Source organism: Bufo gargarizans, chromosome 4 (genome assembly GCF_014858855.1).
Source record: "Bufo gargarizans isolate SCDJY-AF-19 chromosome 4, ASM1485885v1, whole genome shotgun sequence".
In the NCBI taxonomy this organism is placed as follows: domain Eukaryota; kingdom Metazoa; phylum Chordata; class Amphibia; order Anura; family Bufonidae; genus Bufo; species Bufo gargarizans.
In genome coordinates this window covers 519982217-519998448 of record NC_058083.1, presented here as the reverse complement: position 1 = coordinate 519998448, position 16232 = coordinate 519982217, and the positions used below count along the sequence as shown (strand labels likewise).

The 16232-nt window shown below is 46.5% G+C and overlaps 1 protein-coding gene across 3 annotated transcripts in view; it reads right to left on the bottom strand.

Annotated features, from left to right (window-relative positions):
- The window catches only part of ENAH (ENAH actin regulator), a 65325-nt gene that overhangs the window by 26856 nt on the left and 22237 nt on the right, over positions 1-16232 (bottom strand). For all 3 annotated transcript variants that reach the window (XM_044288701.1, XM_044288702.1, XM_044288703.1), the window contains exons 2-3: positions 15855-16020; positions 10388-10565 (exon numbers count right to left, since the gene is read on the bottom strand). In XM_044288701.1, the coding sequence (XP_044144636.1) occupies positions 10388-10565; positions 15855-16020 (344 nt within the window). The remainder of the gene's footprint in view (positions 1-10387; positions 10566-15854; positions 16021-16232) is intronic.

The following is a 16232-nucleotide window of genomic DNA, read 5'->3' as shown; positions in this document are numbered from 1 at the left end:
CGGTAGGTAACTAACACATACCCTTAAATGGGTTGTGAGGACTACATACATCGATGACCTATCCTCAGAATAGATCTATAGCCGAATGGTGGGGGTCCAACACTAGGCACCCCCCGGCAATCATTTGTGTGGGGCAGCCACGGGGGTGTACACTATATAGTGTATAGAGTTGGAAGCAGAAGGCTCAGCACGCCGTGTAGTGGCCGTTCCCGGTACTGCAGCTCAGCTGTTATTCAAGTGAATGTGAGCTGCAGAACATCAGCGCTAGAAACTACACACTGTATGAAGCCGTCTGCTTCGTCCCGTACACTGTATAGTTTCTGGCGCCATGACTGGCCCAAACAGATGATCTCCCACGACCTGCTATCCCGAGGTTAGGTCATTAATATCTGTAGCCTGGAGACTTAAGGACAACTGGTGTACATGTCTAGAGGAAATCCAGAGTTTAATCATGCACCCATTGGTAATGTCTGATCAGCAGTATCGCCAATCATGGACGTTTAACCACTCAGATGCAGTAGTCAACTGATCATGGCATCTGGGCGGTGAAACTCAGAGCTGTGCTCCTGGGGCCTGAACGGCTCGCTCATGCCAAGATCTAGGGAGCCATTTGGTTGCTGTGGCAGCCTCTGTCCCTCTTAAGGATCTGAGGCCCACCACAGCAACCAAATGGCTCTCTCCATTGCAGGCTAACTAGAGACATGATCAGATGATTGCAAAAAAAAAAAAAGTTTAAAAAGTAAAAGTTTTTACAAATATTAAAACATAATAAAAAGAAAGAAATTCAAATCATCCCATTTCCCAGTATTAAAAAAAAATATAGGCATCGCTGTGTCCCACAACCACCTGAACTATTAAAATATACATGTATTTATCCCGTACAGTGATGGCAGATTTGCTTTATCGCTCCTTTCTACCTCAAGAATTTGAATAAAAAGTGATAAAGTTGCACACTAAAAACTGGCATCAATAAATACTACAGATTGCCTTGCTAAAATGAACCCCACATAGCTCGGCAGATTGAAATTATGGAAATCTATATAAAAAATAAAAAAAAAGTTATAGGGGGTCAGAATAAAGCGAGGCAAAGAAAAAATGTATTTTACCCAAAAGCTTATTTATGTATTAAAAACACAACAAACAATATAAAATTGGCATCGCGGAGAATGAAAGTAGCAGGTCAGTTTTACCACATAGGGAACACCATAAATACTATGGCAAAATTAAAAATTCTCTTCCCCTAATTCCACCAGATCCGGAATTTTTTTTCCAGCTTCCCACTGCATTGTATGTAATAGTAAATGCTACCAATAGAAAAGAAAACTTGTCCCGCAAAAAGAAAAAAAAAAACCCTCATACAGCTATGTGAATGGAAAAATACAGTAAAAAAAAAAAAAGTTATGGCTCCGGCACAGTGCAAAAAACTAAAATTACAAAAATATAAAATCGCTCAGTCCTTAAAAGGGAATCTGTCACTCAGATTTTGGGCCATTATTTACAGAATAAAAGGGGATGGGGCTCTTGCAGTCTTTCTTGCAGGAAAAAAAAAAATCCACAACACAGCCGCACTTTCAGTCAAGCGCAGGAAAAGCAGTATGAATGCCATGCATATCTCTATAGTGATGGGGGGGTCCTAGAGGCCGTGCATGGCTCATCACACGAGGCTGTGCACCTGTGTGACCCGGACTACCAGAGGTACAAATACAGAGAGGCTCATGCATACAAACATTTTTTTGGGCCGCATCAGATCCACATATTTTGCGGGTCAGATGCGGACTCATTCGCTTCAACAGGGCTGCAAAAGATGCAGACAGCACACGCTGTTGTGTCCACATCCACTGCAACGCAAAAAAATAAAATATTATTTATTATTATTATCATTATTATTATTATTATTATTATAAATGCCCTATTCTTTTCCATCTTAGGACTGTTCTATTAGGGGCTGGCCATTCCGTTCCACAAAATGCGGAACGCACAATGTGCGTAGTTTGCAGACCACAAAAAAAAACAGGGCTCCATGCCCGCAAATAATGGTCTGCAATGCACGGGCACTGGCCGTGTCACTCCGTGCTGTGGATGAAGCCCCACTGACCTGAACGAGTCCGCAATCTGCAAGACACAGCTTATCTTTTGCGGTGCGGAGGCACGGACTCGAAAGCGCTTTGTAGTTTTTATGTGGGCTTCCGATGTCTTCTCTTTTGCCTCATCTTGCAGATCGCAGACCCATTCAAGTCAAGGTCAGGGGCCGCATCCGCAGCCCAGAGTGCACATGGCCGGTGCCCTTATGCTGCGCGCCCAGCTGTTTGCAGTCCACAATATGGGCACGGAGCCCTTATGGCTCATAGGCATGAGCCCACACTGCAACATTTGAAATGGAATGCAGCGAATGATACATTGTGGCATTAGATTAGTATACAACCTGGTAAGTAGTATAGATTGTATTCCGCTTCCCCTGCACCAGCATGATGGCCTCCTGTGCCCGTTCACACCTGTGTACACAGCTCTAATCCTGCAATTTACACAGGCGCACCCTCTTAGGTAAGTGATAATGAGCTGTGGAAATACCCGTTTTGACAAGGCCCCCTTATCGTACTGGAATAGTAAATGCCCCCTCCGAGGTATCTTATACAAAAGGCCTGCCAGTCAGGGGTACAGACCTGGCTACACCCTATAAGTTTCTAGGCACCTCCAGATACCACAGCGCAGGTACACAGCACTGCAACCCTACAGTACTTGAAGGCACCGCGTCCTTCATCAGTAATACTAAATTAGCCAAACTATGAAATCCATTTTCCTCAGACCGGTTCTCAATAAAAACCCAGCAAGATCAGCAGTTAGACTACAGAGAACCGGAGAAGGTACGGACGTGTCCATTCACACCAGATCTCTGCAGATGGAGGATACTTACAGGAGAATATATGAGCGGTGTCTCGTTTATGGCAGCACAGGTATTTCCACATCCCATCGCTGGCAGCGTCCGGAGCCGCCTCATGGCGACCATCAGAGTGCAGATACAGGACCATTGTAGATACTCTTCTCAGCAGGTCATGGTCCGAGTAGCACTAAGTGTCAATTTTCAGAAGTTCAGCTTGGCAGGTACCCCTTTAGGCTCAGGGGGTCACTGGGTCATGTGGCACAGGTCTTCAGAAGCTTAGCCTACGCTGTGCTCTGGATGATCATGGTTATGCGCGGCAGTTTACGGTTTAGATGGCACAAAGCATCAGTCTTCAGAAGCTTGGCATACGGGTCCTACAGAAGGTCACTCTAGCACCTACCTGGCTATGCTCAGCAGGTCATAGACCAGATGGCACAAAGCATTGGTCTTCAGAGGCTCAGCCTTACATCCACCTTGTAATGCTCACCAGGACATGGTCCAGATGGCACAGGGCAGTGGTCTTCAGAGGCTCAGCGTTCCATCCACCTTGTAATGCTCACCAGGACATGGTCCAGATGGCACAGGGCAGTGGTCTTCAGAGGCTCAGTCTTCCTTCCACCAGGTTATGCTCAGCAGGTCATAGTCCAGATGGGCACAGGGCATTGATCTTCAGAGGCTTAGCAGTTCATGGTTTAGACGGCACAGAGCATCACAAGCTCGGCAGGTCATGGGGCAAATATTACACAGATACGGTCAACTTTGAACCCACCTAACTATGCTCAGCAGGTCACACTCCATATGGCATTAGTCTTCAGAGGTTTCACCTTGCACCCATATCTCCAAGCTCAGCGTGGTCCAAGTGGCACAAGTTTGGTAGGTCCCGATCTAGGAGCGCAGAGTCTGGGTCTACGGAGCCTCGCCTGGCACCCGCAGCCTGTTTACACTGCGATGAGACTGCCTGAAGTCAGATTGCAGTTTCCCCGAATCTACTGAATAATTGATGCTTCTGCATCCATAATCCTAATAGTGCTCTACCTCCTCCTCCTCCGAAGGCATAATGCAAACCCGGGGCTCTCAGAGAAGAAGGAAGAAGCGCTCAGCATATTACCAAACATTACTGCAAGTGGTCCATTATCGATTCATTAACCTCCAGCTAGAAGCGCCGGTGTCCTTCAGACGGAGCCATTATCCTTACAGACGCACGGAAGATCTGGACACCGGCTCAACAGAGTGACTTAGCTAAATGGACGCAAGAGATCGATGCTGCCATTCTGAAAATAAAAAAAATGCACTTACGGATCTGGAATAAAATATTTGTCAATTTGCAATTCACCATCTAATAGGCGAGGAACTGTCTTGGTGGTCCGGAAACCGGAGTCAAGAGACCCAATTAGGCAACTTCTATCCCCAAACTCAAATTCATACAAGTATATTATTATCTGAATGCATGATCTAAAGGGTTTGTGAAGAACATGGCTACTTTCTTCCAAAAAGAGCGCCATCCCTGTGCAAAGGTTGTGTCTGGTATTGCAGTCCTCATTCCTGTTACTATAAAACTTTTTGGGGACCTTAGAAAATCCTGCAGAATGCAAGTGCAGCCACCTCTCCAGTGACCCAGATGGAGCCTGCGATGGCTGGAAATGCGAGTTAACAGACCACCATTATCCAATAAGACGAGGGTCCTAGAAGTGGGAGCTGCACCTGTCGGGCATTTCTGTCACACGCTGTGACTATGCACCTGGGTATTAATAATCTGCACACAACTTAGGTGCCGCCTGAGAGAGTTACTAGTACGGAAGGATACAGGTATACAGGACACCTGCACAATGCCAGTCAGCTGCCGCTAAAGCCATCAGGATGCTGTTGTGTATTAAGAGGTGTGCAGCATAATCTTTATCCCAATGTGGACTCCTATACAATAAGTAGATTCTTTCTGGGGACAGAGTCATCACAAAGATCCCTTGAAGTCATAAAAAGCACACAAGATTTTTGATAGATCTTCAAGGCACGCCATAAATGACTGATAGCTGCAGGTCCCACCTTTGGGACCCTCATCCATAACCAAAATGGGAGTCCCCCAACTTCTTGTCCTGCTGTGAATGGAGCGGTTTCTAAACCGCTGAGCAAACCTGTAGATGGAAGTCCCATAGAAGTCAGTGGTGAGGGGTCATTGATCCAGGGAGGTATTCTGATTGCCTGATTGGAGTCGGGAAGGAATTTTTTTCCCCCTTAAGTGGGGAAAATTGGCTTCTACCTGACAGTTTTTATTTTTTCCTCCCTCTGGACCAACCTGCAGGATAACAGGCCTATGCAGATGCTTCCCCAAAATCAGCCACATTTTTCTGCTGCTTTTTGCTTTCCGGGGCCTGGAAAGAAATAATTACTCATACCGGTAATAGATTTTTCCGATAGCCTCCACAACGGCACTTATTGGAGGGATGTCCCCGCCCCGAACAGGAAATGACGTAGAAGCAGAGGATTTAAGAGCCTCCTCCCCTTACCTAGTCAGTCAATAAGAGAGGACACGGAAGTGATGGCAAAAAAATAAATCATACGTATTAATAACCAAGGACAATTACATCATTAGAAAGAAAACAATAAATCTTAGCAGAACTTACATTCATGTAACAATATATCAGGGAGGGAATCCCAGTGCCGTCGTGGAGGCTATCGGAAAAATTAATTACCAATGAGAGTAATTTATTTATTTTCCCCAACGCCTCCACAACGGCACTTATTGGAGGATTAACAGAGTAATAGGATCAGGGAGGGACAGCAGCAGAGAGTACCCTGCGCCCAAATGATAAGTCCTGGTTTTTAAGGATGTCCAGTCTGTAGTGATTGAAAAATGTCATAGGATTAGCCCAAGTTGCGGCTCTACATATCTGTTCTAATGATACTGATGCCGCCTCAGCCCATGAGGATGACACTGCTCTGGTGGAGTGAGCCCTTAGCCCAACCGGGGGCTGGAGGTCTTTCTGCAGGTAAGCTAGCGCTATCATATTTCTTATCCATCTGGATATCGTAGGTTTGCTAGCCCCGCGACCTTTGTTGGGCCCTTGGTACTGTAGGAACAGTTGGTCCGAGTGCCTGAAGAATGAGGTTCTGTTGAGGTAGCAGATTCTTACATCCAAGTTGTGATATTTCTTCTCTTTTTCCGAGGTTGGTGAAGGACAGAACGAGGACAGCGAAATGTCTTGTTCGCAGTGAAATCTAGACACTACCTTAGGTAGACAGGCTGGGCAATGTTTCAGAATTATGCGGTCATCGAGGATCGTTAGATAAGGAGGCTTATATGAAAAGGCTTGGATCTCCCCGACTCTTCTAGCAGTTGAAATGGCCAAAAGGAACACGGTCTTCAACGTGAGAAGTCCCAGGGATATTTCTTCTATCGGTTCAAACAAAGGAGACATTAAGACAGACAGTACTAAGTTAAGGTCCCAGGGAGCAACGGTAGGACGGGCTACAGGAGTCTCTCATAGCACCTTTAAGAAAACGCTTTACTAAAGAGGACTCTGACAACTTGACGTCCAAAAACACACTTTTAGAGACCAGCAAAAGAACCATCTAAGAGGCCAGACCCTTCACCGGTGGTGGAAAGCAGCAGGCACCAAGTGTGCAATATAAGGCAAAGAACCGAATACATAACAGTTATAAGCATCTCTCTCCTCTGGGAGGAGGCTTACCGGGCAGAGGGATCCACGGGCTTTCTTGCGGTGTCCATTTCTCCAGGGCCCAGCATGGCTAAGCGTAGCATGAGGACGCTGTGCTGGTTGAGGGGAACTTTTAAAACCCGCGCCGCTGGAGCTCCGCCTACTTGCGAGATTCTCTTGCCCAAAGAGAATCTCACCCGCTGACGTTGGATCCCGCGATAGTTCCCGAGAACTATCGCGCATGCGCCTGGGGACACCTGCAAGCAGGACTTACTCCCAGGAACGGGAAGGGAGGCCATGCGTCCCTGAGGACCCATTCCCTGCTCCAGCCCTCCCACATGAAAGTGGGGAAGGACCCCAGGAACCGAGGTGAGGCTGGGCAGAAAAGACAAGGTTTCTCCTGAGCTTCAGAAGCGGCTTCCACGTACTTCCGCCAGACAGGAAACGACGACTGACTAGGTAAGGGGAGAAGGCTCTTAAATCCTCTGCTTCTATGTAGTCGTTTCCAGTCCGGGGCAAAGCCATCCCTCCAATAAGTGCCGTTGTGGAGGAGTTAGGGAAAAAATGCAGTTACGAGAAAAGACTAAAGAGGTAAATGGTATAAAATGTATAAAATAATGTAAAAAAAAAAAACCTTACCTGTTAATTCCTCCACCGATGTTACATCATTCCTGTTACCACAGAAGCCATTCATTGACCTCAGCGATGACACTTCTATGTATTGGAAGTGACCGCTGAGGCCAGTGATTGGCTGCAGCTAAATGAGAAACATGACGTCATCACTACAGGATCAGTGACAGAGGACTCAACAGGCAAGTCATTTTTATTTTATTTTTTAAAAAAATATCTTTTGCTCATAGGCAATCTTCTAGAAATCCCATACAATTCCTTTAACATATTAAAGGGGATTGTCACCAGCGACCTCCCTGTCCAACCGTTTGCATAGACACATAGCTAAGCTTCACTTGATTAAAGCGCCGTTTTTCTTTTGTTAATCTGAGGCTCTGTTCCCGACTTGTAATACTTTTTCTTAATATGCAAAGTAGGCATCACCATTGCTCTTGTTGCACCCAAGCTCCACTCCTCTCTGTGGCCAGCCCTTCCCTCGCTGCTTTTATTGACCGGGCCAAGCAGAGGCAAAGCCGTGAGGAAAGGGCTGGCCACAGAACGGAGTGGTGCTTGGGAGCAACAAGAGCAATAGTGACACCCTCATTGCACCAAACACCTAGTTTGCATATTAAGAAAGAATATAACTCTGGAATGGAGCCTCAGATCAACAAGAGAGAAAAAAACAGCTCTTTAATTAACACCTCGCCAACATCCTTCTGGTCATGTCTTTAAAGATGACATGTGCTCTGAAGCGGCACCATTTATACCAGGTGCCTGCTGTTTAACACAGGAGACATCAGGGGCTAACATCTGCGATTGGCAGTAATGCCGATCATGGAAATTTAATCCCTTAGATGCTGCGGTCAAAAGTGACCATAGCATCTGAAAAGTCAAAAACCCGGGCAGGAATGCCTCCCCCTGACTGAGACTGGGGAAGGCTACCATTGAAGTGATAGACCAGAGCCTGTTCTAGGCTTCCAGGCTAATTACTGGTATATTCGGATTCTGGCCTGCAGGTGGCAGCACTGCTTTGTAACATAACGATCTTTGTATAGTGTAATCGATACAATTTCATTACTTTATACAAAATGCAATCTAATGAATGCCCCTTGGGAGCCTAGAAAGGCAAAAAAATAAAAAATAAGTTTAGAAAGAAATTTTAAATCACCCCCCTTTTCCACAAAATTAAAATATGCAATATGAAATGGGTACATTAGAAAATTAGAAAGTACAACTTGCCCCTCAAAAAACAAGCCCTCATACAGCTATGTGAATGAAAAAAAAAAAAAAAAAGTTATGGCTCTGGGAAGGCAGGAAGTAAAAGATGGAACTGCAAATACTGAAAATTGCCATGTCGGGAAGGGGTTAATTAGGTGAACCACAGCTGTGTGTCTATTCAAACAGTTGGATGGGGAGGTTGCTGGTGACCAATTCCCTTTCAAAAACTAACTAGGTCAAAGAAACTTCCATCTGTTCCATAAACGGCCACAGGGGGGCAGTAGAAGAATGGGAAATAGGCAGTTCCACCAGCTCAGTGCCTAAAAACGGCGAGCAATGACGAAAATAAACAAATAACACATCCGGTTGTTAACAATTCCCCTTCTTTCATTCTGTCCTTAAATCCCCTCACTACGAAAACTAAGGGGGGAGCCGTGGTCGGCCACTACTCTAGGATTTCACTGGTTAGAGCCCAGAGCCTGCAGAAGGTCTCCTTGCATCTCTGCGGTGGGATTACATCATCGTGGCTCGGGGAAGATTAGGCTACAAGACGTACAGGAATTAAGATTCTTGCGGAATCTCAGAACAGAGGACAGGTCCGGTCAGGCATTACCAGAAGACGTGCGGAAAATTCTAAGCTTCCAGCTGGGGATGGAAATGGAGCTGCTCTGCAGCGTCTGATGGACGACGCTCCCTGTTACTCCTCTGGGGTGGGAGATGGACAACCTCACCTGGAGGTGAAGCATCAAGCATCTGGGCCCCTGACGTAAAATCTGCAACAGAGCCATATATACTACAGTACTGATCGCCTCATTGATGGCGGCAACACCTGCTCTCCTGTAGATACACCACATGGCAGCTAAATTACAGAACCATATTCTATGGGGGTATCCATACACAGTGAAGGCGTTAAAAGAGGGATGTCTGGCGGGATAAAACCGTTTAGAAAAAAGGAGCAGAATGGTTTAAAAAGGGGGGGGGGGGGGAAGAAAAAGAAAAAAAAAAAAAAAAAAAAAAAAAAAAAAGCAACACTCTACTCACCTTACCGATCCCCCACCATTGACTTTGATGCTTACCGGGCTCCCATTGGTGTCTGCTTCCTGCTCCCTACTGCACACACAGGAAATGGCTGCTCAGGTAGCGGCAATGAGGCCGCAGCACCGGATCAGTGGCGTGAAAAATGCTTATTTTAATTTTTGTTGCTTCTTTTCTATTACAAGGAGAAAAAAAAAAAAAAACTGTCCCTGCAAACAACCACAAACAATTTTGCGGACCCTGTGTGAACACCCCCTAATTGGGCATTCTCATTTTAGAACATCCACAGGTGGCAGCAGCTGCCTGAACGGAGAGGACGCAGTTCCCGTAAACTTCTAGACGTTGCTCTAGCGGCACAGTACGGTGTCCTTGGCGGCTTCCGTAATCATGGCCGCCTGTCTACATTTTCAAGCGGTTGGTCCAACATTTCGTGACTATTATTTTTTAGATATTTAAAGTGGTTTAAGGTCCGATTTTTTCCGAGACAGAGCACCGAACCATCTACATAAAGACGTGAATAGACAAACAACCGGGCAGGTGCCACAAGAAAAATGAGGATATCAATCAGTTACATAAAAATCTATCCTTTTACGGATATTTTCTTCTCCATTCACACTCAAAACGACAGCACAAAACTGTTTGCAGACAAACCGTATGACCTGACAGCCGAGCGCTAGCTGTGCAGCCCGAGCTCCCACAATGCAATGCTCAGAATGTGTGAGCAGAGAATAAATCATGTGTTCACCAGGGTCACCAAGCAGAAGCCTGTACGCAGCTTTCGCTGTGACAGGAGTATAAGATGATTACTACTAGAGAAGCTACCTTTCACACTATAGGACAGCGCTCTCTGGCAATGGGGAAGGTCATTGTGGATGCACACAGACAAAATCCATGGGGGGGGGGGGTTATAGGAGGACCCCGTTCCTAGGTATAGGGGATGGCAGCACACAAGGAATAGAAAGTCATTTGCGCCTCATGTGAAAGCTTTGCTCACCAGATTCCTGCGCGTTCAGCACTTCCAGGGCATGCATCATGGCACTTGCAAACACATTGGCATCTTCTTTGCTCCCAAAATTGAGCCCGTAAACTTGTCTCGCGTCCCGCCATTGGTGGAAGGTCTGCGTCGCCTGGTTGTATTTCAGCCCCTTGGGAATGGCACAGTTGATGACCACCTGAAAAGGCAAAAGAACAGCCATGAAGAAAAGATGAAGCCAAAGTGGCCGAGAGATCAGGTGCCCACACCAAGAGCGGCATCGTGGATAGTGCCGCCCTCCGCTGAGGAGTGGAGACAATTGTATCCAGTCCAGACAATGCTCTGTGAGCCAAACACATCGGCAGAAGCTGCTACAATGTATCAGTCTGGAGTCCAGCATTGTCTAGACTGGAAACAATGTCCACTTCTCAGCCGAGAGGCAGGACTAGTCCTGTACAGGTTTACTGCCTCTCAATGGTGACAAGTGTGTTCGCATTCAGTGACAGCAAGCAGAGAACTTGAAAATGGAAAGAAATAGAAGTAAAAACTATATTAGAAACTGCAGAACTTTTAATTTGAGCATTTGAAGGTATTTTATAGAGCGGCACATGTATACCGACGAGCTGCATGGAAGACATAGGGGCTATAGAATGGCTTCATGTATACCGACGAGCTGCAGGGAAGACAGGGGTTACAGGATGGCTTCATGTATACCAACGAGCTGCAGGGAAGACACATGGGTTATAGGATGGCTTCACGTATACCGACGAGCTGCATGGAAGACACAGGGGCTATAGGATGGCTTCATGTATACCGACGAGCTGCAGGGAAGACACAGGGGTTATAGGATGGCTTCATGTATACCGACGAGCTGCATGGAAGACATAGGGGCTATAGGATGGCTTCATGTATACAGACGAGCTGCATGGAAGACATAGGGGCTATAGAATGGCTTCATGTATACCGACGAGCTGCAGGGAAGACAGGGGTTACAGGATGGCTTCATGTATACCAACGAGCTGCAGGGAAGACACATGGGTTATAGGATGGCTTCACGTATACCGACGAGCTGCATGGAAGACACAGGGGCTATAGGATGGCTTCATGTATACAGACGAGCTGCAGGGAAGACACAGGGGTTATAGGATGGCTTCATGTATACCGACGAGCTGCATGGAAGACATAGGGGCTATAGGATGGCTTCATGTATACCGACGAGCTGCAGGGAAGACACAGGGGTTATAGCAGGGTTTCTCAACTCCGGTCCTCGGGACCCACCTACCAGTCTGGATTTGAGACTATCCCACAGAATGAATACCTGTGGTAAGTCCTGATGCATTGACACTAATTATATCACCTGCTCAATACTAAGGAAATCCTGAAAACATGACTGGTAGGTGGGTCCCGAGGTCCGGAGTTGAGAAACCCTGGGTTATAGGATGGCTTCATGTATACAGACGAGCTGCAGGGAAGACATAGGGGTTATAGGATGGCTTCATGTATACTGACGAGCTGCGGGGAAGACATAGGGGTTATAGGATGGCTTCATGTATACCGACGAGCTGCGGGGAAGACATATGGGTTATAGGATGGCTTCACGTATACCGACGAGCTGCAGGGAAGACATAGGGGTTATAGGATGGTTTCATGTATACCGACGAGCTGCAGGGAAGAGACAGGGGTTATAGGATGGCTTCATGTATACCGACGAGCTGCAGGGAAGACATAGGGGTTATAGGATGGCTTCATGTACACCGACGAGCTGCAGGGAAGACATAGGGGTTATAGGAAGGCTTCATGTATACCGACGAGCTGCAGGGAAGACACAGGGGTTATAGGATGGCTTAACTAGGAAAGGCATGAAGGGCAATTCCCTAAGGGAAGCGCTGTAGTAATAATATGTAGTGTGGGTTCAGCAAATGCACAGCTACAGTTCAACCTCCGATGATCCCAGAGTCACAGGAACGAGGTGCAACTGCAACCATCCAGGGAACGTCTTCAGAATAAAGCCCCTGGTCGTAGCAGGGAACACAATTTAGCAGCGCGGTTTTATGCTCCACCCCACAAGAACCAGCAAGGCTGCATTCATAGACCAGATGGAGGGCGATCTATCAATAATGGCGTAATTTGCGATAAAAACATACTAACGTTACAAATCAAAAGTAGTGATTTGTTTCAGCTCATATCAAAAAGGCGCACGCTGCTTGTAAAATGTGATTTTCTAAAATATCAACTTGATTATTCGCCTATTTCTCTTGATTTGCGACATTTTAACACCAATAGCACTAAAATTAGACATTTTTTTTATTTTTTTTAAACTGAAATGTGCCATTTCAGCCACCCCTGTACAGACCACACTTGCAACTTCTGAAGCATATCTGCGACATTTCCAGTGGTAAATTGCTACTTATGTCTCAGACTCCAGACGTTTGTGTCATTGTTTTTGTTGAATGACAATTTACTGACAAAAGCCTGCGGTTCAGCTCATTTATATCATCCTGTTAATACTTACCCATCACTCTTTCCCACGACGAGTTGGTGTTTCTTCTCAGAAACGCAACTGACAAAAAGTTGCATCTGTATGCCAAAAATGCAGTATAATACAGGGTGTAACTCAGGATCAGTAATGTATGTACACAGTGACTCCACCAGCAGAATAGTGAGTGCAGCTCTGGAGTATAATACAGGATGTAACTCAGGATCAGTACAGGATAAGTAATGTATGTACACAGTGACTGCACCAGCAGAATAGTGAGTGCAGCTCTGGAGTATAATACAGGATGTAACTCAGGGTCAGTACAGGATAAGTAATGTATGTACACAGTGACTGCACCAGCAGAATAGTGAGTGCAGCTCTGGAGTATAATACAGGATGTAACTCAGGATCAGTACAGGATAAGTAATGTAATGTATGTACACAGTGACTGCACCAGCAGAATAGTGAGTGCAGCTCTGGAGTATAATACAGGATGTAACTCTGGGTCAGTACAGGATAAGTAATGTATGTACACAGTGACTCCACCAGCAGAATAGTGAGTGCAGCTCTGGAGTATAATACAGGATGTAACTCAGGATCAGTACAGGATAAGTAATGTAATGTATGTACACAGTGACTGCAGCAGCAGAATAGTGAGTGCAGCTCTGGAGTATAATACAGGATGTAACTCAGGATCAGTACAGGATAAGTAATGTATATATGCAGTGACTCCACCAGCAGAATAGTGAGTGCAGCTCTGGAGTGTAATACAAGGTGTAAGGGAATGTCTATAAGACCTCTTCTAAGTATCTGAACAAGATAATACAAACAGAGGTTAAATAAATGTATTTTTAGGACACTTTTCTTGTAAGACCAGTATTACAATATTGTGAGGCTCCTCGGTCTCTCCCTCTTCTGCAGCTTTACATTGTTGCTGTGTACGTTCCACTTCGCGCTGTACAACCTTGAACTTACCTTGCTCTCGTCACTACTGCAGCTGAAAACACACACAATTACGTCTGCACGCTTCACAGACGCCTCAACGAGCCGATAACAAAGATGCCTCTGCCTACGGGAACACGTGGGGAATCTTGTGCGCCTCCACACTGCTCTGATAAAACAGCAATCCGCAGCACGCCAGGTGCGGACTTCTAGCAGGAAAGCCAAGAAGTAATCGGCTGGCACTGCACAACCAAATCTTCTGGTGCTCAGTGGTAGGGTGGCTGTCCTGATATAATATATAGAGGAAACCACAGCGCTCAGATGAATTTGAGATTTTGAATGCTTTAATTTCACATCCAATTAAAATTACATAGATTGGGCAGGCCAACGTTTCCGTCCATACCTGGACTTCATCACGGCCCGAGTTGCCGAAGAAGCAGCATGGAGTTGATGGTGGGAGGAACGCCGACATCCCACAACTCCATGCTTCTTCTCAGGCAACTCAGAAACGGAAACGTTCGCCTGCCCAATCTATGTAATTTAATTGGATGTGAAATTAAAGCATTCGAAATCTCAAATTCAGTGCCATGGTTACCTCTATATATTCTAGCAGGAAAGCCCAGGCCCCTCCAAATAATGTAAGGGACGTACCCCGGAAACGCACAACATGCAAGGTGCAGCAAGCCAAAGCCGGGGGGGGGGGCGTCGGTGGACGAGGCCGCAGCAAGCCAAGGCACGGGGGAGGGGGGGGGGAACGAGGCTGCGGTACCCAAGTGATTAGAGAAGCTCTGCAATACCCAAGTTCTTGGGACAATACCTCAATACGCAGAACAGCCACCACTGGGTATACAGAATTCTAGTGTATGGACCAATGTACACATTTTAGTCAGGTGTGCCAGGAGTCAGACACCCACCTATCCGATATTGATCTCCTATCCTAAAGATAACCATTGTTATTGTGTTCTCGGACAACACCTTTAACCCCTTAGTGACCACACACATTTTTTTAAAAAAATCGCATTACAAGAGCTACACCTTTGTTTTTTCATCAATGTACCTGTACTTGTTTTTTGCAGTCACTAAGGGGTTAAAGATCATATAGGGTTAGAGAAAGGAAGCCCAGCAGCTGACCGCCCCAGAGCTAGAGAAAAGCAGCTGCTTTCAATAGGAATCTATAAGGTCTCAGAAATGTACTGAAGAGGTGAATAAACCGTGCTCTGTAGCGGTCGTCAGGATAGGTCATCAGCATCAGATCATGGTGGTGGTGGTGGGGTGGTCTGAAACCTGGGACCCCCGTCGATCAGCTCGTTGAGGAAGCTGCAGCACTCGCCGGAGCTCTGGTGAGCACCGCGGTCTCCTGACAGCTTACCAAGCACAGCGCCGTACACTGTACAGTGGTTGTGTGTGGTATCGCAGCTCAGCACCATTCACTTGAATGAGACAGAGCCGCTTCTAGGCCACGTGACCGATGAACATGACGTCACCTGGCCTAAGCTAGGCTGCGGCACTCGTGAGGCCTTCTCAAACAGCTGATCGGCAGGGGTCCCGGGTGTCTGACCCCTACTGATCAGATCCTGATTACTAATCCACAAGATAGGTCATCAGCATAAGGGTCCATTCACACATCCGCAATTCTGTTCCACATTTTGCGGAATGGAATTGCGGACCCATTCATTTCTATGGGGCAGCAAAATGTGCTGCCCGGATCCGAAAATGTGGACCCGCACTTCCGGGTCCGCAATTCCGATCCCGAAAAAAATAGATTATGTCCTAATCTTGTCCGCAATTGCGGACAAGACTAGGCATTTTCTATTAAGTGCCGGCGATGTGCGGTCCGCAAAATGCGGAACGCACATTGCTGGTGTCAGTGTTTTGCAGATCCGTAAAAAACACACAGATGTGTGAATGGACCCTAAATGGCTTCCTAAGATGTTGGCCCGAGCGTGCGTCCAATACAGGAAACAGACTGTGAGCACCAATGGAGACCTGTGGGCAGCGCTGCTCGGAATATACTGGCACAATACTGTATATGAAACGGGAGAGGCAGTAAGTGCTGCAATGGCCACTTACCTGGTGGTCCTGAATTTTCCTGCCCACCACCCGGAAGGTGTTATTTCCTGTATGGTGATAAATATGCACTCGGCTGAATCCTGTCGACCCTCCTGCCGGGACCCATTTCTTGTTGGCATCGTCATAAACCATGACAGCCGCCCGTGCTTGGCAGATGCTCTGCTCACTGCAAGGATATAAAACAGTCTATATTTAGTTTAATGAGATTTTTCTTATTCCAAAGCCATTCTACAAGAACTGACTAATACAAGTCACCCTGCTCCAATATACCACCACAGTGCACCGGGCCGCAACACTCCACCATACAAAGCATCCGCCTCTAGAACTAGAGACTGCGAGCTCAGACCGGCCCTCAGAGAGAGGCAGGCGCTAGAGACA